The 22,160-nt window shown below is 40.4% G+C and overlaps 1 protein-coding gene across 7 annotated transcripts in view; it reads left to right on the forward strand.

Moving 5' to 3' along the window:
- Positions 1–22,160, forward strand: part of ADAMTSL3 (ADAMTS like 3) — a 173,181-nt gene that overhangs the window by 136,238 nt on the left and 14,783 nt on the right. For all 7 annotated transcript variants that reach the window (XM_064389066.1, XM_064389073.1, XM_064389068.1 and 4 more), the window contains 7 exons: positions 3,010–3,139; positions 4,185–4,377; positions 4,907–5,086; positions 5,847–6,000; positions 10,198–11,278; positions 13,307–13,434; positions 13,792–13,920. In XM_064389066.1, coding sequence (XP_064245136.1) covers positions 3,010–3,139; positions 4,185–4,377; positions 4,907–5,086; positions 5,847–6,000; positions 10,198–11,278; positions 13,307–13,434; positions 13,792–13,920 — 1,995 coding nt within the window. The remainder of the gene's footprint in view (positions 1–3,009; positions 3,140–4,184; positions 4,378–4,906; positions 5,087–5,846; positions 6,001–10,197; positions 11,279–13,306; positions 13,435–13,791; positions 13,921–22,160) is intronic.

Below are 22,160 nucleotides of genomic sequence, written 5' to 3' on the forward strand. Positions count from 1 at the left end.
TAAGAAGCCACCAAACTGAGACTATCTGGTGTAAATAAATGTTCTTCCTCTTCCAGGTATAGAGAATAGATCCACCTTTTTGACTTTTGCAAAGCAGCTTTTCACCCCCAGTTTCTTTGTACTTCAAAAATGCAGGAAGAGAAGTTCTGGGCTTAATTCAAGCATTTTGATCTTTTAAAACAGCTTCAAGCACTGTATATTTCATCGCACAGAAAAGATTGTAGAAGAATGTAAATGTATGTGGTTTGAATGCTGGGTTAAAATAGAAAATATTCTATTTCACTGAATAGTAGGGTAATTACTACAATAGTGCATCAGATTACTGTAAAAACACTTAATGCTCCCTGCTGCATACATAATGTTTTAGTTAAATTATCTACTATGTTTATATTATAAGCCAAGAAAGTTATACATATAAAACTTTGCTTGTTTGAATAATAGATTTTTCCATTTTCCAATCGACATAGAATAGTTTATCAGCAATTGAAGTTCCCAGCTAATGGAAATTAATAGTTTGGGGTGAGAAATCTGATTAATTGTGAAGACATTTTGACAGTTAAGTTCAAGCAAATTTAACATCAATTAAGTGCACTTATTTATTGAACAGTGTTCTTGAACTGAGAAGGAAGGAACAGGAAGGGACTTTGTGGTAGGTTTTTAACAACTCTTTAGTATCCATTTTGTACTTACAGCATCAAAACAGGGTGCAAGTTTTCTTTCATTGAGGCCCCTGTGGGGAAGAATTGCTAATGCAGTTTGTGCTCTGTACTTCAGTCAAATGAAAAACACACCACATATCAACATTTTCTTCTCTTAATGTGATTAAAGCTCTGCAGGTCCTGCTGCAAGGCGGGAATGCCTTAATGAACTCCAGGTGGCAATTTGTAGACAGACCCCATCACCTGGTATGACATGCCTTTTGTTCATTTGGCTGGCCAATTTAGCTTATATAACACCAAGATAAAAAGTTCCCTCGACATTATTGCCAATTTAGATGGTCTGAGGGGAATTTCATTTCATTCCCCTCCTTTGAGTGAGATATTAAGACAATTCTATATGTTGCAACCTGTTCCAGAGCAGAAGCATCACCTTGGAGCACAATTTTCTTACAGCAACACAGGGAGGTCAGCAAAGCTAAAGCTTGGTAGTACAGAGTAGATTATGACCTAAAAGATAGATTATATGGATACTTGGCATGGACTTGTTTACTTGTCTGGTAAGACAAACCTGTTTCTAACAGAACCCAGCTCTAAATGCTTCCTTCTCTCCTGTAGACACTCAAATATGCATTTCCTATGTAAGGGGAGGGAAGCTGCTCCCATTAAACAAACAATTGAGGATTGACTGGAAAGAAAGCTTTTGATTCCCCTACTTCTATAATAAAAAATATGCTTGTTGTTTTGTCATCTTTGGGCATTTTCATGCCTGTATTACAGTCATGGTATGTGTTGTTAAATATTTAAATATTTATTCTGAGCCTGACTAGTAAAGTAGTTTTCCCACAATGCCTGTGTTCTTCGTTAACAGAATTATCAATACTTTGATACAAGAGAACTGAATAGGTTGTCAATCATATTTAAGGTCAGGTCTTTTGTTCTATAAAAATTCCTCATTTGGTAGATGTAGTCAAAACATTTATATTACAAGGTCTTTCTGAACTGAAAATGAGTCCCAGAGGGGATCTCGAGGTGTACCAGAGAGCCTGAAAGAAACTGGAATTTGTGTTATTCTGAAAATTGCTACTGGTTTACCCCTGCTGAGGTGTCTGAAGTAGTTGGGCTGGCTCAGGTGGGACTGTGGCCTGGGCTGGCTAATACACTGGACTGAATCAAAATTGTTATAGATGGAGGGAACATCTTTGGTTTATGAAAAAAATGACAGTGCTTGTGTACAGGAGAGAAATATTGTCCTGGGAGTAGAACTTTCTGGTCAGGTGTTCCAGCCCTCTGGAATCAGAATGGCTGGTGGTCAGCAGTGTCCTTACAAAATCACTGAAGATAAGTGAAGGATAAGAAGGAAAGGAATTTAAATTCTATGAACTGGCTGGCTCTTCAAGAGCCATTTTTACCTGGAAACAATAAAGGTATTTTATGATTTCAGCTCTTTTGTTCTATAGGATTTGGCTTATTAGCATTGCTTGTATAGAACAACCCAGATACACAGAATCCCCCAGGCACATCACAACCATCTTGTATTTTATGTGCATGTGAGTGAGCTTTGAAATTGAGCAAGACTTTCATACTAAAAAATATGATATATAAAATTGGATAATTGAACAAGTTTAAAATAGAAGTAGTTCACTGCATGTGTATTCACTAAGCTGTCTTGTTCTAAAGGAAACTTGCATTACGTTTCATTTTGCTCATAGAAATTTGAGCATTAGTAATCTTCCATGCTTTAGTAATAAGATCCAGGTAGCAAGAGCTGCAGATCAGAAGGTGCCAAGAATGGTAACTAGTCAGGAAAGCTCTAGGCTGGGTCAGATTTGCTGCCTTCAGCAAAACCATTGCATCTCTTGGCCACTGAGAATGGCTGACTAAACATAGAACATTTCTCCTGACTATAGATTTGCAAGTTTTCTGCATTTTTATAACAATTTTTGCAGATCTTTAGCTTTTTATTAAAGGCAAGGTAAGTGAGAAGGAATCACTTTCACCTCAGTTTTGGCAGTGGAGGTAGTAGCTGGTTTAGGATCATTACTGAACCAGTAGATGCAGCCTCTGCTAGTAGCTTGACAGAAAAGCCTGGTTTTTTTAATTGGGTTTTAAAGTGGTAGAATATCAAATCAAGACTTTTAAATATCACAGAAGTAAAGTTAAGATGTAATTTCCAAATATCTTCTGAGTATTAAATATATAAACTGTCTCTGCATTCCTTTTTGCTTGAGATGTTCCTTTTAAGCCTGCTATCTAATCCAGTGCTTTTATTACCGATTATTATTCAAGAGCATGCTTTACAGAAATCTCCTCCATCTTCAGTGTTTCGTGGCTGTTTCCCTTTCAAATGCAGGGACACAGGAAGCCATTGCCATGTGTCTGCACGTAGACACAAAACAAGGTGTCAGTGAAACCCTGTGTGACAATTCCAAGAGGCCGCCCCCGATGACTCGGACCTGCAACACGGAGCTCTGCCCGCCGAGGTACCCCGTAATAATGGAATTATGTGGTGGCAAAGGAAGGGTTAATGGGACTTAAATAAACATTGGCTTTCTCAGAAAGGGTTCAGATTGCAGGACTGTGGTCATGCTTTTGGGATGGAATTTCACTACTTCCGTTTTCAACAAGGCTTTGGGATTGGGGTGTTTTTTTGGTCTTGTTCACTCTTTTTCCACTCTTCATATCTTACTGATGAAATAGGGGACATTTTCTGAAATAAATCTCTTCCATGTTGAATATCTGCCAGAGTTGGAAAAAGAACCTTAACTCTCCTACTAATAGAAGGAAAATGTCAAGGATATTTCACAAAAGAAAAGCTGAGGATATTCACTTTTTATCTTTAATGAATTAAAGGAAAAATGAAATTATGATTTAAAGGCATCTCAATTTAATGCTTCTTTAGTAGCCCCATGTAGTTCTTATGTTTATTTGGAGATTCTGGAGAAAGAACAAACCCAGTCTAAATCCCAGAAAACCTCTAGGTCATTTGATCGCTTGAAAGAGCCGTATGTGAGATTTTGATGTGTGCTGACTTGTTTACCCATTTCTGATCTCAGACATCCCAGATCCTTTAGAAATTGTTTCTATGTGTTTGCAGAAATTTGCTCTTGCTAAATGTAGGGAAGAAGTTAACAGGAGCAGGATGTTTTATAGAAAACATATACACATTTAAAGGAAATTTTCTAAATATAAGAAAGGTCTATTTACATATTTACATTCATCAATGTAAACATCAGCAGGTTGCCAACAGGCTGTTTTTAAGATTAACACTCCAAAGGTAAATACTGGAGTTAAATTTTTCTGAAAATGACCGTTTATTACTTTATTGTTAATATATTCTGCATTTGGTCATTTATAAATCCAATTTATACTTTCGCTCGCCAGCCAAACCAAAGGGGCGTTTTAACCACTGATCAATAACTGTGCCTGCAGCTGTGCGTTTTGCTGGGCGATGTTTGGGTGAGGCTGTTCCTTCCCCAGTGCGAGGTGTGCTGCTGCAGGTGAGCTGTTGGCTGTGTTTTGGGACAGGTGGCAGAGCGGCGCCTGGAGCCGCTGCTCGGCGAGCTGCGGGGTGGGGATCCAGAGCCGCGCCGTGTCCTGCCAGCAGCCCGGGGCTGCTGCTGCTGCTGCCCACCTGTGCAAGGACCCCAAGCCTCATTCTCTACAGGCCTGCAACCAGATTGATTGTCCCCCTGCTTGGCACGCTGAGGAATGGCAACAGGTATGGCTGGGTCACAGAAAGAGGCTAAATGGGTTCCTCTGGCCGGGAACGGCTCTCCAGCATGGAAGGCAGCTCCCAACCTTCTGTGTGTGTTTCAACTTCCATCATTAGAACAAACTAACCCAAAAGCACTGCTTTAGACTCCTGTGCTGATGGGTAGTCACAGGATGAGGTGGAACTCCTTGTTAGGACTTCAGGAGGCTGGATAACTGTTATTCCACACATCATCTCTCTCCCTATGCTCTCCAAACACAATAACCTTCTTTTTTTTTTTTTCTTGTTTTATTAACTGGTGAGTGATATAGATTTATGTATAAGATGCATGTTTTTCTCTAAGATTTCTACTACTTCCATGCACTCAGGTAGTATGTTTGACATTTGAACTCCAGTTCTCTTCTCCAATATATTAAATATTTTAACATTGAATTTTCCATGCTGATGGATTTCTCATTGAAAGTAGATGTCATTTTTCAAGAGCACAGATGTCCGTGCAGGTGTAAATGCTGTATTTGGTCCTTCTCCTCCTTAGTGTTCACGTACCTGTGGAGGGGGGATTCAGACCCGCAGAGTGTCCTGTAAGCAGCTGCTGACAGATGGAAGTTTCCTGAAACACCCTGATGACACCTGCCAGGAACCCAAATTGCCAACTACTAAAGCATGTGCAAAAGTTGATTGTCCTCCCCAGCTGGTCTTTGGAGAATGGTCCAAGGTGAGCAAACCTCAATAATGGTGAACCAAACCCCTCCATTGCAACAAAAGCTCTGAAGGTTTCTGCCTGGGTAAATGAGCTGTTTGGAATTGCAGCTGAAGCTGTCCTGAACATCCTGTGCATCCCTGCCTGCAGCCAGACTGACCACAGCCCCCTTCATGGGCAGTGCTTCAGTCACTGGAGGGCATTGCATGCTTTCTACCAGACAGGTTTAGCTACCAATAATTTCATGGTACAGCTTTCAAAAAGCAAATCTTTTCATTATTCTGGACTACATCCTCCTCCTTTCCTGTTCAATGCAAGCTTGCTACCACTCCCCATTCAAAATTATTTAGAAAATTTAATTTAGAATTTGCAATAACGGTTTCATGCAATACAACCTAAGAGAGAGGGTTGAGAGATTTGCCAGAGACTGTTTAGAATCTGCTAAGTTGTTTCTCTCAGATACCAGATCTCATTGCTCTGTTTTGCCCATGGCTGGGCATAAATACTGTCATGTTGCTTTAATTCATAACTTGCTTGCTGGAGAAACTGTCTTATATTCTTACTGCCTGGAAAAGTGGAGAGAGTTTAATAACTAATATTAGAGTCTAATAACTAGACAACACAAGGATTCCTATGAAGTAAAGTGTGTGTACTCTTTCAGAACTAAAAAAAAAATTTAAAATATTAAAAGAAAACCACCAAAGAAACTAGTTTAAAATTAGTGTGTGTGGTGTGGAGCACCAGGTTTAGCTTGACTGCATCCTTCCTTTCACAGTGCTCAGTAAGCTGTGGTGTTGGAATCCAGAGAAGGAAACTTGCCTGCCAAAACCTAACAGCAAAGGGCCAATATGTCACATTAAATGGATCGATGTGCAGTGCTCTGTCTCCTTCACTGCTTGTAAGGTCTTGTCAGATGAATGCCTGCAACAGTAAGTATGTGACTTTATCTGGTTCCTTGCTGATTTGGAATGATCTATTTATAAAGAGAAATCTGTATGCACATTAATTCACTCATCTCCCTATACTATCACAACATAATCTGGCACAAACTGAGTGTCATAATTGCTATACCAGTAATAACAGCATTGCTTTTATTTTTATTTCTGCCACTCAAAACCAAAGGTTATGATCTCAAGAAGTAGTTTTTGAGTATATATTGTGGTATATACCTCTCACCCTCATTCTTATGCATAATTTGATCTGATTTTTCCTTTATCATTTACATTATTCCAACTCGGGGGAAAAAAAAAAAGAAAAATTAATACTTTAACATAAATTACAAAGGACATTAGAAAAGATAAGAATCCAGTTCTGCCTTGTCTTTTCTCTGTATGTTTGTATTATACTGGACATTTTGCTTAACATGGTGGAATTCAAAACCTGAAACTCTGTGCCAGTGATAATTTTAGGTGTAATTTCTATCTTTCCTTGCAAAAACTACAATCCTGGCCTCGTTAGCTGCACAGGGAGTGGTGACATTCTTTGAAAAATCTGATGTTTAATTACTGTCTATATAAGAATCTTTTCAGAAGGATTGTCTATGGAAATTGTATAATTTGGGCACAATTGGGTTATGATACTGATGGCAGTTGCACTAATTGTTTAACAGCAATGGGAAAACCTCTCTGACACAGAGTGTGTTCAATTACATATGCTAATTTATAATAGGCAGATCTAAATGCAGTCACCTTATGTCTGAACCTGTGCTCCCCTTCCTTTATAATGGAGAGTGTTGGTTTGGAAATTTGGGGAGCAGGGGGCTGAGAAGAAAGGGAAGAAAAAAAGAGCTTTTAGTTTTGAGCTGGGGGAAAACAAAAAGCCTTTATCAATGACCTGGTTCTGATCACAGGTCAGACACAGCCATGTTTTGACTCAGCTCGTAGTGTTGTGAAGAAATAGCTACTTTATACATTTTGAAGCTTTGCTTTAGAAATTATTCACAAAACAACATAAGAAATAGAATAATTACTGATTCATACATAATATGAAACTTCTTTTCCTGGCCTGCATTTCAGATTAACATGCCAAAATCCTGAGGTTCAAAACTCCACTTAAATAAAGCCCTGTGGACTTTCAGGAATGTCCTTGGCATAAGGTTTAATAAAATATTTTGAGTTGCATATCTATCTGAATTTAATTAATTGTGGATAGTTGAATGGCAGTGGAGCTGGTTTGCAAATTGCTTAGTTCAGACTGATATTAATGTTACTGTGTCAGCTTCCAGCACAGTGCCTAGAGAGCAGCACACAGGGCTGCAGAGAGAGCAAAATCAGCCAGAATGGGTGCAGATCAAAGCCATGGAGAGAATCACTGTCCTCTCCCTCCATTTCCACCCCCCTGTGGAGCATGGAAGCCTTTGCAGCTCAGATCTGCCTGGTGATTCTCTGACAGTGCAGCAGGAGGGCAGGGGAAGGTGTGAGGCTGCTCCACACCTGCAGCTCCTGCTTGGGTCTTGCAGAAGGAGCCAGGGCTGGGACAGCAGCAGGCTTTGGATTCCCAGGAAAACGCAAGGAGGCATCTCCTCTGCGTCTACATCTCCTCTGTAGGACAAGGAGTGGTGTGGATGGGTGAGGAGCAGTGTGGTGTGAGTGCTGTTGGGGCTTCTTGCCTTGGAGAGCAGTGTCTAAATCTCCCTCCTCAAGATCATGCTTCTGTGACTCACAGGAGTGCCTTTTTTACTGTCTCATGACAATGCTGAGTCATTTTAGACTTAATCTTTTACCCTGTGACTGGTAATTGTAGCTGTTTTCTGACTTAGGAGTGCTTATTAAGTAGAAACATTCCTGACTCCAGGCTCTGTGAAATAGGAAATAACACCAGTCTAGCCCTGAGGTCACCAGGATCTGAAACCCAGCTGAAGCTGCTCAGGACCATTACAGGTCACAGATGCAGATGGATTTGTATCAGGTGATAATGAGGTCCAAAGGCTCCAGCACATATTCCTTAAGATTTGCCTTTACCCTCCCAAACAGTCCATTACCTCAGCAGCTGCAAGATTGAATGACAGTAAGGACCTAGAGAATGCAAAGTTATGTGGCCTTATACATTCATATGACCTTATATATTTATATGGCCTGCCATCCACAACTCTGAACTTTGTTTCACTCTCAGCCTTGCTCACCAGTCACCAGTAAAAATACACACATCCTTCAGTGTTGAGCTGCTAATGAGAGTTAGTGGTCTGTCTTTTTTAAAGAAATGGAATGGATGAGACTTGTTAACATATTTGTAAGTATGCACTGGGTTTAATTCTAAGCTGGAATAACTAGTGTAAACAGACCACAGCCTGAAGTATTTTAATTTGTGTGTTTAAAGTTACACTTACTGTGTCTGTAAGTTGGATTTTGGAAATAGAAGATTTAATACTGGAACGCTTCCCTGAAAATAAATATTTGGGGCCCAATAACTTATTAAAAACAGGACGCTACTTTAATAATTTTAGTAAACTGAGTGCCTAAAACAATGTAATTGTTGTACCATGTGAAATGGTTGAGGGAACCTTGTGTCTGGATAACAAATGCCGATTTAAAAACTGTGTAATTATGAAACCATGATATCCCCACAGGTCTGAACTCATTACCCAAAACATTGAAAATAACCATTTTGTTTTATAAGCATAAGAACGCACTCCAGGGTGTAGTTCCTATAGTGTACACACTTATTGAATGCCTGAAGCATTTAGCTTTTCACCTATTTCTTCACAGCATATTTGGAGCACATGCATATGCAGCTTTTGGGTATCATTTCTGTGCCATCCCTGTAGTTGTCTCTTTACTTGAGTACCTCCCAAGTGGAAAAGCAGTACTGATTTCAGATTCAGGCGAGCTGAGAAGTGCTGTGATGCCTGTGTCCATTTCCTGACCCATCAGTTCCTTCTGCGGGCTCTGAGTTTTGTCTCTGTCACATACCATTGCACCAGGTCACCAAACACAACGGGGCTGTTTTCTACCAGCAGCATCATTGTTTCCCGACTCTTCCCATGTCAGATTCCACCCGGCCTGGCCTGGCTCGGGGTGTGTGCCCCTGCCCTGCAGGGCTTTGTCCCTCCCTGCTCAGTGCTCTCAGCCAGGCAGGCTCTGCTGACCACAGCGGGCACGCTGCTGCCAGCCGTGAGCCAGCACAGCAGCACCCCAAGCACTGCAGTGCCCTGTGCCTCCCAGCTCTGCTGGGAAAGCCTGCCCGTGGTGGTGCTAATCCTGGCAGATCCCTGGAAACATTCCAGCATCCTCATCCAGGCAGATCCCTAGAAACCTCAGCATCCAGGTGCCTGCAGTTTAGTGCAGGAGGAGCTTTGTAATACCCACTGTCTCTATACCCAGCCTGCATGAAGCTTTATGCTGTTATTGCCTGCTTTTGTAATTCATCTGATCACTCTATTCAGCCTTTCAAAATTCGGCCTTATTTCTCTCTTTCCTCGCTTCCCTCCCTACTTTCTTGGCACAGCACTGTCAGCAAGTTATCTTTCAACCCTAATGAATTACCCTCAGCCTGTGATTACAGGGTGGCTTTGCCTGTTGCATGTGCTGTGTCTTCACTGACTGTTTCTTTCACCTCCTGCACTGCTATCAGTTTGGCTTGACTCAGGCAACCAGCACAGCCAGCCAACATTTTAAATAAGAGTCAAGGGGAGCCTTACATTTTGGATAGATTTTGTTTTATTTAGGCCATTCTGCACTCAACAGTGCTCAAATGTGGGGAAAGTGATAATGTGTTCACATTTTTTTAATTCATTTTTTTTCATTTCCATCATGCCTAGCCTTTCTGAGGCAGCAGTAGGAAATATAACTGGAATATGAACATATATAATATGTAATATATAGTATATGTACATATACTTTCATATATGTGTGCACTATCTATGTCCTTCATATGGGTATATGTTGCCTATATCCTGTCATTGTTAGATTTGGGTAAGAAGCAATAGAATTCTTGGCCAAAGCAAGGGAATGTTATGGTTTCATGTTGTTCATATTTCTGCATTTTTGTGACTCAGATAAAAGCTCTGTGTGTTGCGGTCTGACTTGAACAAAGTCAGGGAAAGCTCTTTCAAGCATTCTGTGAAAAACAGATTTTGTAAGCATGACTGCCAATGACTAGATGCTTTTCAACACATTGTTTTCTTGCAGAGATCAAGCCCAAGCTTCCAGCAAAGTTTTCTGCCCACGGACCTCAGATTGTCAGCATTCACCGAGTTTATATTCAGACACGGCCAGAGAAGCGCATTAATTTTACCATAGGAAGCCGAGCCTACTTACTCCCAAAAACATCTGTGGTAATTAAGTGCCCCGTGCGAAGGTTCCAGAAGTCCCTTATCCGCTGGGAGAAAGATGGACAGCACTTACAAAACTCCAAAAGGCTTGGCATCACTAAGTCAGGCTCGCTGAAAATCCACTGTCTGGAAGCTGCGGATATCGGCGTGTACCGGTGCATTGCAGGCTCCGCACATGAAACCTTTGTGCTCAAGCTCATCGGGACTGACAACAGGCTCATCGAGCCCCTGCCCCCTCCAAAGCAGCCCAGCCAGACCAGAGACCCAGATCACAACGAGGCCAACAGCCTCGGGGCCAAGTGGCACAAGATGAGCAAAATGTGGCAAATGTGGAGCAAGAAGAACGAGCTCTACCTGGGTGACAGGCAAGTCAGCGATCAGCCGTTCCTGCGGAGCCTTGGGAGCTTCGGGAGCAATTCAGCAGAAGACTTCAGCTCTCGAGAGTTCAGGAACAAGCGCCTGGAGGCTGCAGTTCTCCAGGGTGCCTACAGCATGGACACCGCTCAGTTTGAGGAGCTCATGAGCAACATGAGCCAGCTCATTGAAACTGGAGAAGTCAGCGATGACCTGGCATCCCAGCTCATCTACCAGCTGATTGCTGAATTATCCAGGCATCCACAGCCAGCTGCTGAAAAGTGGAAGGGGGCCCAGGATGAGAAAGTTTCCTCGAAACTCCCAAGCAAATCACCAAACGAATCCGAACGCTTCAGCACAAAAACGGTCGATAAGTTAATGTTTGACCAGAAGGTTCCAGTTATTATGAGGCAAAAGGAAATTCCTCAAGTTTCCTTCAACAAAACAGTAACTGTACGAATTGGAAATACAGTTTTTCTGACCAAGAATACTCATGTTGTCAATCTACTGTGTGAAACAGCTGGTATGAGTGAAGTGAAATATACTTGGACAAAAGATGGCGAGACATTAAAAGCCTCTGCAAAGTAAGTAAATAGCTTCTCTTTTACTTTTGAATGACTTACTGTGTCGCTGTCGACGGAAAAAATCCACCCTGCTGTGCCATATTAGAGCATACTGTTGTAAAAATGAGATAAGCATGGCCACTGGGCCTTCCATCTTTCTAGTTAACTTATTTATTTTTATTCTTTCAAGTGTCTGTCACGTTGTTTGGCTTCACTGACATCCAAGTGTTTGGCCATTTCCAGGATACTACGTAGGAAGATTTACTATTTTTATAAGGTGAAGTGTTTTGGATGTCCTGGCTGTATTTTTTGTTCTGCTTTAATCATTTCAGCTGTGTCAGAAAAAGAGCAGATTTACCCTCAAATTAGAGAGGCTATTGGATTCATTCAGATACTAAATAAAGTGGGAACACATTAAAAACATCTGCCATGGTATAGATGAAAAGAAGTCTTAGCTCTTACTCATTTTAAGAAGGGAAAATGTAAATGGTACCCAAACCATTCTTCAACACACTATTTAAGTATTACTGGAGCTGCATAACTTCAGTTGAAAAAGAAAAATATGAGCTTTTATGGATGTTTTTCAATACTTCAAAATATTTCTGTTGAGGACAGTGAAATTCAGAATAATAAAGAACCTGTATTACCATCACATTTGAGAGCTGACAAATGAGTACAGCAAGCTGTTACAATCAGATATTTGCTCAAGACTGAGCAAATACTTCTACTTCAGTGCTGATAAATTAGAAGCTCACCTGGTAATATTAACATTAACTTTGTGTGTGAGCCTCTTGGAATTATAGCTAGCTCTTGAGTAATGAAAAAACTGGTTCTGAAATGATAAAGACACTCTTGGATATTTCTCAACATATTTAACTGATTAAATGCACTGCCAAGAAAAATATACTTCAGCAGGGCTATCAATTAAAGCAAAGACACCCAAACTAAGCCATTTCAAAAAATGAAAATGTTTTTGGAATCATGTAGCTCCCACCAGTTATGTTTATTTTGTGAAATGTGCATAATTTTCCATTAATTTGTAGCAAGTTATACTTCAGTTTTTGTGGACATTATGGTGTTTTGTTTATTCACGAGTATGTTTGCTTCCTAATTTTAGCCCAGACTGATCTTCTTGCACTTCAGGCATATATTAGCAAAGTAGGTTTTATTTCCTAATTTTTTCCCCAGTAAGGTTTCTTATGCACAATCCTACATATATGTATGTGGACCCAAAAGTGATGTTAATAGCATTGCATCTGAAAGAGTGTGAGGAGGTGAGTGGTCTTTATGGGTCAGGTTTGTAAAGAAGGATGTACTAGAGTCATGCATGAGGTGGCTTGTTTTGATGAGACACGGGCATTTTTTATATTATTTTTTGTTAATCTATTATGTAAATGTACTTAGTGTGGGAAAACACCAGCTGCAGGTTTTTGGGATGTGCTGAGTGTACAGCAAGTCATGTAACTTAGTGCTGAGAAATGTAACAGAAGAGAAAATTTGTTATTTTCATCCTCTTCCCCAAGCTGTGATCCTCCTCAGAGGACAGGCAAAGTACTCAAGACACCTCTGAGGTTTTGGTGGAAGACTTAACTTCAATGATGATATTTTTAAAAAGCCCCAACAACCCCAGCCCCATAGTAATTTGAAAGTCAGATCAGGCCATAGATTTGTGAATTCCCCAATCCTGCTGAAAACCAAGCTTGCTCTGGAGAGATCAATTTCTTGCCAAGCCTAATACTTTTAATTGTGGTATTCTGATTTATTCACACTTTTGTGCCCAGGGGATCCTGGTTTGTGGTAGCAAATGCACTGCCCTTCAAAGGGCTGCAAGTAGGACACAGCCCTGCAGGAGAAGATCTGAACAATCCTCCCTGTGTGTATCCCTGAGCTCTCCCCTTCTGCCACCAGAGACGAGGCAGAGCTGTGACTGCCTGTGCTGCTCTGCATCTGCAAACTCCTAAAAAGGAGCTTTGCTGCAGCTCTTGCAAGGGGATTCAGCTGGGTTTGTCCCAGGGGAGTAACCCTTGTGTTTCCTTGGTTATTGTGCAGGGTGATCCTGGACACCACTGGAAAAGTGCAGATTCGGAATCCTACTCAAAGGGATCTTGGTACCTATGGATGCCTGGTTGTTAATGACTCTGGTTTTGACATGGAAACATCACTGCTGTTGCGTGCAGGTAAAACAGTGGCATTCCACAAAACCAGGCTTTTACACACACACACATATATGCACATAGACATAGACATATATGTGTGTATAAATATATGCATATAAACACCCATACTCACTGCAATTGAACTAGTTTCTTTTATTGGCAGCCCATGAAAGTCTGCCTGATTTAATAGGCAGCAGTAAGATGGTCTTGTTGCTCTAAAACCACAGCAGGTGTGAACTCAGTCTGCCTGTATCTGTTGCACCTGTCTTTTCTGGCTGCTGCTTTGCAGACTGAATTCTGTTCCAAACATGATTAATTTAAATACAAGGTCTATGTTTAAAAGTTAAATAAAGCTTTAATATCCTTTTCATTTCAAAGAGGTGCCTGTCATCTTGTCCTCTGTGTTAAATATGACAAATCTGGAAGCCAGCAGTTTCTCAACAGTTGTTGGAGGTACAATCGTGGCAAGAATCGGAGCAAATATTTTGATTGAATGTCCAGTGAAAGGTAAGTCAGAACTGCACTGGTGTTTCTTGTAATGTTGGAATCAGGAATTTACCTTTTATCTTGAAATAAATTACCTTCAGTGAAGGCTGAAGACCATTGATCATTAGTGGTTTTTTTTAGGCATGTCACCTACACCAATCTTATTTATTTTCTCCTGTCACTTCAATTTACATACACATCTGTATGTTCAGGGTTTCCCTAAAAATCTTGGGCTTTCTTTCCAAGAAGTGGTCTAGGGCTGCTACAGAGCTTAAAGCCCACCAGGATATGGGGCTATTTTGCTGCAATAGAGCATGGCCAGCTGACTTGCTCATCAAAGAACTTTCCTTATCCCTGTTGGAGATGCACATCTGTCTAGACTATTGTTAAAACTGAAAATGAAATCTCCAGCCGTAGCCTAATAGAACTTTAAACCTGCTGGTGAAGTAAACTCACCTTTTAGATCCATCAGTCTGCAGCTGCAGTGAGGAAACAAAGGAAAGTGCCGAGCTATGAGAGAATACAGATATTTTCTAGCTCAACATCTGTGGAGGAAGAATAATATCAATCAGAATTAACAAGCATTAAGCAGTTCACTGCTGCATTTTACTTTCTAACCCTTTGCTGGAAAGGTACCTATTTTCTTTTTAATCTTACCATTGCTATCTGTGAGGTTTAAAGTGTAATATTTCAGTCACAGCAGCAATATTCTGTCAAACATTTAATAAGCTGAGCTCAGCTTTTTGTGAAGATGATGTGTGAAAGTGCAAATAACCACGAGCGTTGCAAGTGAGTGCAAAGAACGACCTCAGAGCAGCCAGTGTGCTGCTCACATTTATGTGCTGGGAAATGCATATCAGAGGGTGTTGATACTGAAGCAGGGTAGTGATAGAAATATATATATGCAAATAGCTCTGCATACAATAGTGGCGCCAGGCTGACATATATTAGGACATGTGGCTCTGCTATTCACCGTTGTACCAAGGCTAATTCTTTGATGAAGTAATATTTTCCAACTATACTTTGGCAACTCTATGTATTACTGACCTACATCTCAAATTCATCAGAGAGTTCATGTCACACTGTTAATATTAATATTGTTAGGATGGGTAAGCAGTTAGCAATTTAAATATAAATTAATATTTTCACATGGGACTGTAGATTTCCAAATGCTTTAGAATTGTATATATTGGTGAGCCAAACTTTAGTTATGCTGAGACACCAGTGTTGACTTAGAAAATGATTTATCTAATTGCTTTATTTCCTGTCACTGCCAAGGAAGTAAGTATTACTGTTTGTGAATAAAATAGAGCTTGCATGTCTTAAAATGTCACTAAGTCTAGAAGCAGAAAAACTTTTGCAATGATGTAAGCAGAGTTTTCCTGTTCTTCTTTCCTTAATGGAAAGTAATAAACCACTGACTTCAGAAGATTGAATTTAATAGCACCTTATGCTGATATGTTTGTCTGATGGGTGGGACCCAAAAAATGTGTCCATTTGCAGTGTAGGAGGATGAGAACTTCATTGTGAATGCTGATAAAAGATGATGTGAATGATCAGACCTGCAAGAGCAATGATAAGAGAATCCTTCTTGTAGAGTCAGGGACACCTTGGCTGGACCTGCAGCACCTCTTCCTCGCTGCCCTTCCTCCTGCCTGCTCTGCAGAGGATGGGTTTGCCCTGGGAGTGAAACTGAGTGAAACATCACAGGATGAGCCTTTGTGTTCTCCGTGTTCTGCCAGGAGTTTATTCAGGATCACACAGACATTCTGTGGACATCTTTCACACAGACGTTACTCATGCAGATTTCTCACTGCTGTCACATCTGGTCTTTGGGACTCCCGCTAGCCCCCAAAATAGTTCTCCACAAGAAGAACCATCTAATGAATAAAGTGTCTGTGTGCATGAGATTATTAGTGCCCTGTCAGTAGTAGAATTATTACTTTTAAATTTCTTGGCTGCAGTGACCTCTGAGGGGTTTTTTTCTGTAGAATGAACAACCTAAAGGACATTTTAAGAGTTTTTCAATCCATAGTTTCTTCTACAAAGAAACTGACCTATTGAAGATATAAACTTTAATCTTTTATGCAGTATTGGCCATTTGGGTACAAGTATTTTTTCCTTTATCGTTGTTGCTAATTTGGTTCTTTCATCCTTTTGAAATCCTTTCTCTCACACTCCAAAAATCATATTGAGATTGGAAAAAGCTCTTTGAATTTCTGAAGACCAGTGTGTTCTAGTGAACAGAAGAGCATCAAAGAACAGAATAAGAAAAGTTAGCTGAACTGTACAAACTGATGGTTTCTCTTTTCTCTTTTTAGTTTATAACAAGACTATTTTTCCACTAATTATAATAAACTCACTTTTATAGCTCCCACACGAGCATATGTTAGAAGATATTCATACATTCTGAGTAGATTCATATTCCATTCTTACAGCCAAGAGCTTTTCAATCAACACACATGGTATAAATATCAATACTGATTGCTCCAAATTGCTCTTGGATAACATTTATTGCATTTGCAGAAAAAAAACTTCTTGTGATTATTGCTAAAATAAACTAAAACTGTCAGACTCCATTTATTACAAAAACTTTGAAAGTTCTAAGTTGAAGTAGAATAGAAGGAAGAGTGGAAAGACGAATAAAATGTGCGTTGTCTGCCACTTGCTGGTGAGAGCAGGGAAGTGACACACACTGAGCTGGGGTTGTTTACACTTCTCTTTGCAGCTCTGAAATATCTTGGCACACAGGCCTTGAAAAGCAGAATCTGCACCTTCATCCAAATGCTGCATTCCTATGAATACATTTTGGCTCTCTAATAATAACATACTGATAAAAAATTGTGAGAAACACACAAAGCCTGTTGTATCTTTTTGCACAGAATTTTCACAAAGGTGGACCAAGTACTTGCTGTCAGTGTTGGAACTTGAAACAGGTCCAGAAAAATCAAGATTTTGATTTTCCATCTGTTGCTTCATTTACCCACACTATTCCAAATGTAACTGTGATGCTGTTCTTTGTCTTCTATGCTTAACCCCTTTAGAAGACATCAGTGAAGAAATATAGAAGTTTAATACATAGAATTTTGGCTCCTCATTTATTTTAGGTTTTTCTGTATGTTCTAGAGGATATCAATAATAGATTTCAAAAGTTAAAGAAGTGTGTACAGATTTATTTTATGACAAAGGAATGACAGTATTTATAATTAGTACAATAGAAGGAAAATCTTTTGCTCTTATGCTTTTTACAGTAAGTGTTTCTTCATTGGAGTTTTTGTTGGGATCAGGCTTAAGCAGGAAGGACTGAAAGATGTTCAAAAGCTTAATTGTGTTTTCCTTTGTGTCTGGTAACAGTCTGGGAACCTGAAAACTGAATCCCTTTGGATATAACTAAACTGAAGGGTGTGCCTGGGGACTGTACCTGATACTTTGCCAGTATTATGGGCTGAGGGTCCAGGCAAGGTTGACTTCATAGTCCAAAGCAACCCTCATCCAAACACACCCTGGGTGTCTTTTGGGACCTTGGTACCTACCAGGTCTCTATTCCTGGTAGGTACCAAGGAACACATTCCTGAGGCCTTCCACTACTTTCTGAGGCAGATAGAGCCTCAGGGAGGTGGGGGAAATCCATAAATTGAAATTGTTTTCAGCAGTTTTTTTTCCCCTCTCAGAGCTTTGATAATTTGAAAAGATTTTTCCTTTAAATTTCTAGTTCAGGAAGGGTTAAGGTGGACTGTGTTAGAGGAAGGTAAATTGTCAAATACTTCCTACTTCAGTCTGCAAAAAGTTGTTGAGAAGTTGCCTAGGCCAAGTTTAACAAATTCTAATTATGAAAAGGAAGAGGTTGCCTCAGTGGTTAGCACCTGCTTAAATGACTGAGAAGAAGAAGTGGTTAAATTTTCAGTGAAAATAGTGTAGGGTGCCCCAAAGGCTGTTTTGGGATCTTTGATGCTCAACATTTTTATAAAAGTTCTCGGAAGGATCAGTTAGTTGACTAAAACTATGAAGAGTAAAGATTTATAAAGGCTACTGTATCTAAAACTCCCTGCAAAGAGTTGCAGCGGGATGATCCCACAAGTAACATTTAAAACCTAGATGAGCTCAAAGGATGTTGAAAGCTGATATTTGCAGAATAAATGTACATGTAGAACAAATAACCTTGAAGGCAGACAAGTGCATGTGGCTGTCCCTGAAGGACTGGCAGTCAGAGAAAGGTCTGTGCAGTGATGGTTCTCAGCTCCATGGAACACCAGCACGCCTGCTGGGTGCTGTCCAAACCAAAACTAATGGCAGAGGAATGGATGAAATAATAGAAAATATAAATGGGCCATTCTTTAAAGCTGTGGTGAATCCTGTTTGCAGCTTGCTGACCTCATCTTAAAAATGATGCAGTAGAGCAGGAAGAGGTAGAGAGAAGAGCAGTAGAGGAAACAGGCATGATCTAAGGGCTACTTCTGGAGGGTGTGTTGAGTAAGTGTTGTTCAATAAGTGACATGATTTTTGTACTCTGCCTACACATCCCCAGGTGCCTATTGTTGGACAAAAAATGCAGAGTTAAGTGGACTTCAGGTCTAACTAAGGGTAGCAATTCTTGTATAGTGCTTTGATTTCTGATAAAATTACATTTTTATTAATTTTCCATTTAGAAGTCCATGTGTATGTATCTATGATGTTGAATGATGATAAAGTGTGATCCCTGGTGATGCAGCACTGTTATTCAGTGAAGTGAAAGTATAATTATATAATTACACCAGCTGGGTAAACCAGTCTCTGTAACAGTGCTGAATTGTGGAATTGTCCTAATGCACACCAACCGAGTCTTTGTTGGGGGTTCACTGCAGAATTCACTCTAGCAGTCATTAGTTGCTAAATAGAGTTGCCTTATTTTAAATGCCTGATTTTGAAAAATATTAGCCTTAAACTTCTGCAGCTGGAAAAAAGATTAAGTTCTCTTTGACAACCAGAGAGCTAAACAGAACCTGACAGAGCCATGGCAAGAGTGGGGTGGGAAGGGGTCTTGCTTTGGGAACCCCTCTAAGGAGGTCACCAGATGTTGGTAAGAATACCTAAATCCTGTCAGATGCTGCTACCACCTAGGAAGAGAGGCTGCTGCATGGCTGGTAGGAAGCAGGAGGGGTAAGGCTTTGAAAGATTGCCAGAGAAGGGGCAGTGCCAGAGGGCAGGCTGGGGGTAACACTGAGTGCCAAAATGCCCCATGCTGGTTTATTCCTGGTGAAGCTGGCAAGATTCATACAGGTAATTTCAGTAGCAGCAGGTTTAGGCTTTTTAGGGTTCACTGGAAGTTGATTGCCCAAGCATAATTCAGATGAATATAAAGGCAGTTTGAGAATTCTGCTGGAGAAAATACGAAGGTGTAGCAGTGGAAGCAATTGCTGTGTAGGTTATGCTCAGTGCACTGGAGGTGTTCGTGGGTAAATAATAATCAGGTGACATTCATTGTGTGGGTATAGCTGACCCAGAATTGTTTCCTCTGAAAGGCAGACATGCAAATTTAGCCTCTGAAATAAGGTAAAGTTCTAGTGAAGTGCAGCAAAATGTGCTTTGTGCCAGCACAGTTCTGCCTTGCTCTTGAATGGGAAACTCAGAATACTTTATGAGATTCTACATAGCTGGGGGGGAAATTTCTGAAGACGTATCCAGTGTTTTAGAGCAGGTAGTTAGTAGGCCAAGGTTTTTATGGTGTGTAATATTTCACAGGGCTTTCAAGGTTGGAGGAAATTTGTTTTTGAACACTGAATATTTTAAGGGCACCCTATAGTGCAGATTCCTTTTTTTCTCTTTTTTTAAACACGTGTTTTGCAGTCCCATCCGGAGATAGAGTTTTTTTTCCATAACATTTGCTGTCCCAGGGCCACTCATGGTGGAAAATGACTTTTTTCATGGAACATTGAGTATTGTAGAGCTGCTCCAGTGCTAGTGGAAAATAACCTGTGTTTGAGGTCAGAAAAATAGATTAAACTAATTTTAAAGTTTTATAGCCACTTAGGTCTATAGAAGAACTTTTTAAGAGGATTTAGATCCGTTGCAAGAGTAAGATTTGCATTTTCAAGGTTTTTCTAAAACTAAGAAGGCCTGAGTTCAGGAATGCATCTTTGTTCATGAAGGACAATTACAGCCATCCTGAATTTTAAGGATGTGTTTAATTGTATTCCCTGATAGGGATGGATTTAGTCTCATGCCTTAGTGATTTCCTGACTTGGAGCTGTAGGATATAATTGCTAGTCTCTGGATCCAGTGATAGCTCTCCCATTTGAATCCCTGGGATCTTTACTGCACTCGGGAATTCTGAGCCTTTGGCAGTTTGGGGGAGTTGAGTCTTTGGGCTCATCCTCAGCTGCATCTGCATGGAGATGGGGTAGGAAGGAAATAAAGGTGGCTACAGGCCATCTCTTCCCTCTTCCTCCTTCCCCTTTTTGTACTCTCTGGGGATCAAACCAGGAACTATTCAGCTTGTCAGTGTTCTTGCTACGATTCTGTAATGAAAAAAAGCTCCTGAAGACAGTGTGGAAGTTATTTTTGTTTATTTAAAGTCCCTCTGTAAATCAGTCTTTAAGTGAGTGAGAGTCAAGCATCTGCAGTAAAATTCAACCTTGTGCACATGACAAAGTCCTCCATGAAGTCCTACAAATATGTCCCAAAGCTGAAGAATTTCAGCCCCTTTAAGGGAAGGGAAAAAAAAAAGCAACTTGGTTTTGGCTTATTTTTGCTAGTTTCATTTCTACTTGGATGAGAAAACTGCTTAGAACTCTTAGGTTTTTATTTATATGATTTCTAAAGGACATTTTACCCAAAGGTTTTAGGCCTCAACTACTTGCCTAGGAAAAAAAAATGAACTTTTTCTTGATTTTGATGGTATGCTTGAACTCTGTCCTGCAGTTTCTGTGTAGGAAAATTGGTGCTTTTCACAGTGCAACTGGAAGAGCCTTGTTACAAGATGAATGTGGGAATTGTGTACTTTGCCTGCTCTTTCCCAAGAGCTCCTAGCTGAGACAGCTCAGTGTGCAACGCTGCACACCAGTAGGGAAGGGAAATCTTATCTCAGGAGCAGTAAAAATGGAGTTTAATTTCTAAAGAAGAAGCACTGAAAATCTGAACAATGAAGGTTTTGCACCTGAAATGTGCTAAAGCTGACTGCATGCTGGGGTTGTGATGGGCTATGAGATGGAGTTTTATGCAAGGTACTCCTAAACAAAAAAGTAAATGCACACCTAAAACTAGTTTTCCTAAGTGTCCTCTAATAGCAGGAGTTTCTCCTTATAGGAATTCCAGAAATGAAAATATAAACAAGAACTCTTTCTCTCATGAGACGTACAGCAGAAAAGGATTTTTTCACTGGCCAAAGGAACATACAGATAAAGTGAAGCTGTCCAGAAAAGCTTGAAATGCTTGTACTGCTTTGCCCAAGAATGTGAAGGAGCTGGACTATAGGGATATCTTTTCCTCCAGCTTTATTTCTTTAATCTGTTTCTAGGGTGTCTATTAGGAGATATCAGCCTTTTTTCTGAGTGGTTTCTCTACTGTGTCTCTCTGGATGCCCAACTCTGAAAGCATTTTATCACAGTTTTGGGTTCCCCTGAAAGGCAGGGTAAGAGGCCCTGATTTCTGGCATAGGGCTGTGTCCTGGCTGCAGAGTCCTCCTCTCTTCTTTTCTCCTCTCTTCATGCTCTACTCCAGTCTATAATAGGTCCCTGAACTCTCTAAAGCAATCTTTTTTTTCTCTTAGCTCAGAACTCAGTCTGAGCGTTTGCCTTGATGCTGTTAATGGCATCCTAACCAAAAGCCAGTGAAGAGGTCAGAGAAGGAGCTTGATTACAAATACCAGTTGTTCTTAAGCACATAGTCCAGTATTTCCCAGTCTCACTCTCAGATAGTGAATTGGTTTCCATGTAATACAGAGGTGGGAAAAGAAATGGAACCATGAAGTGCAAAATCTTGAAGGGTCCTCAAAATGATTGTGAAGAGGCCAGCTCAGAGGAGCTCAGCACACAGTTCACATAACAATAATTAACTCCTAGATAAAAGTCTTACTCCTTGATAGTTTGGGGTAAAATACACTGCAGGGGTGTTGTGATTATTCCCACTGCTGTTTTGAGTTCAAACAGCTCCCTTTAATGGGTGCACCCCGAGAGTATCCATGTAACATCAGCTGCTGGAAAACAGCAGTGGTGCTTTTAAAGTGATCTATTTAACTGCTTGTTTTCCATGGATTCCCCTCACACACTCTTTATCTCTTACTGCCA

This window comes from Passer domesticus, chromosome 14 (assembly GCF_036417665.1).
Source record: "Passer domesticus isolate bPasDom1 chromosome 14, bPasDom1.hap1, whole genome shotgun sequence".
Lineage (NCBI taxonomy): Eukaryota > Metazoa > Chordata > Aves > Passeriformes > Passeridae > Passer > Passer domesticus.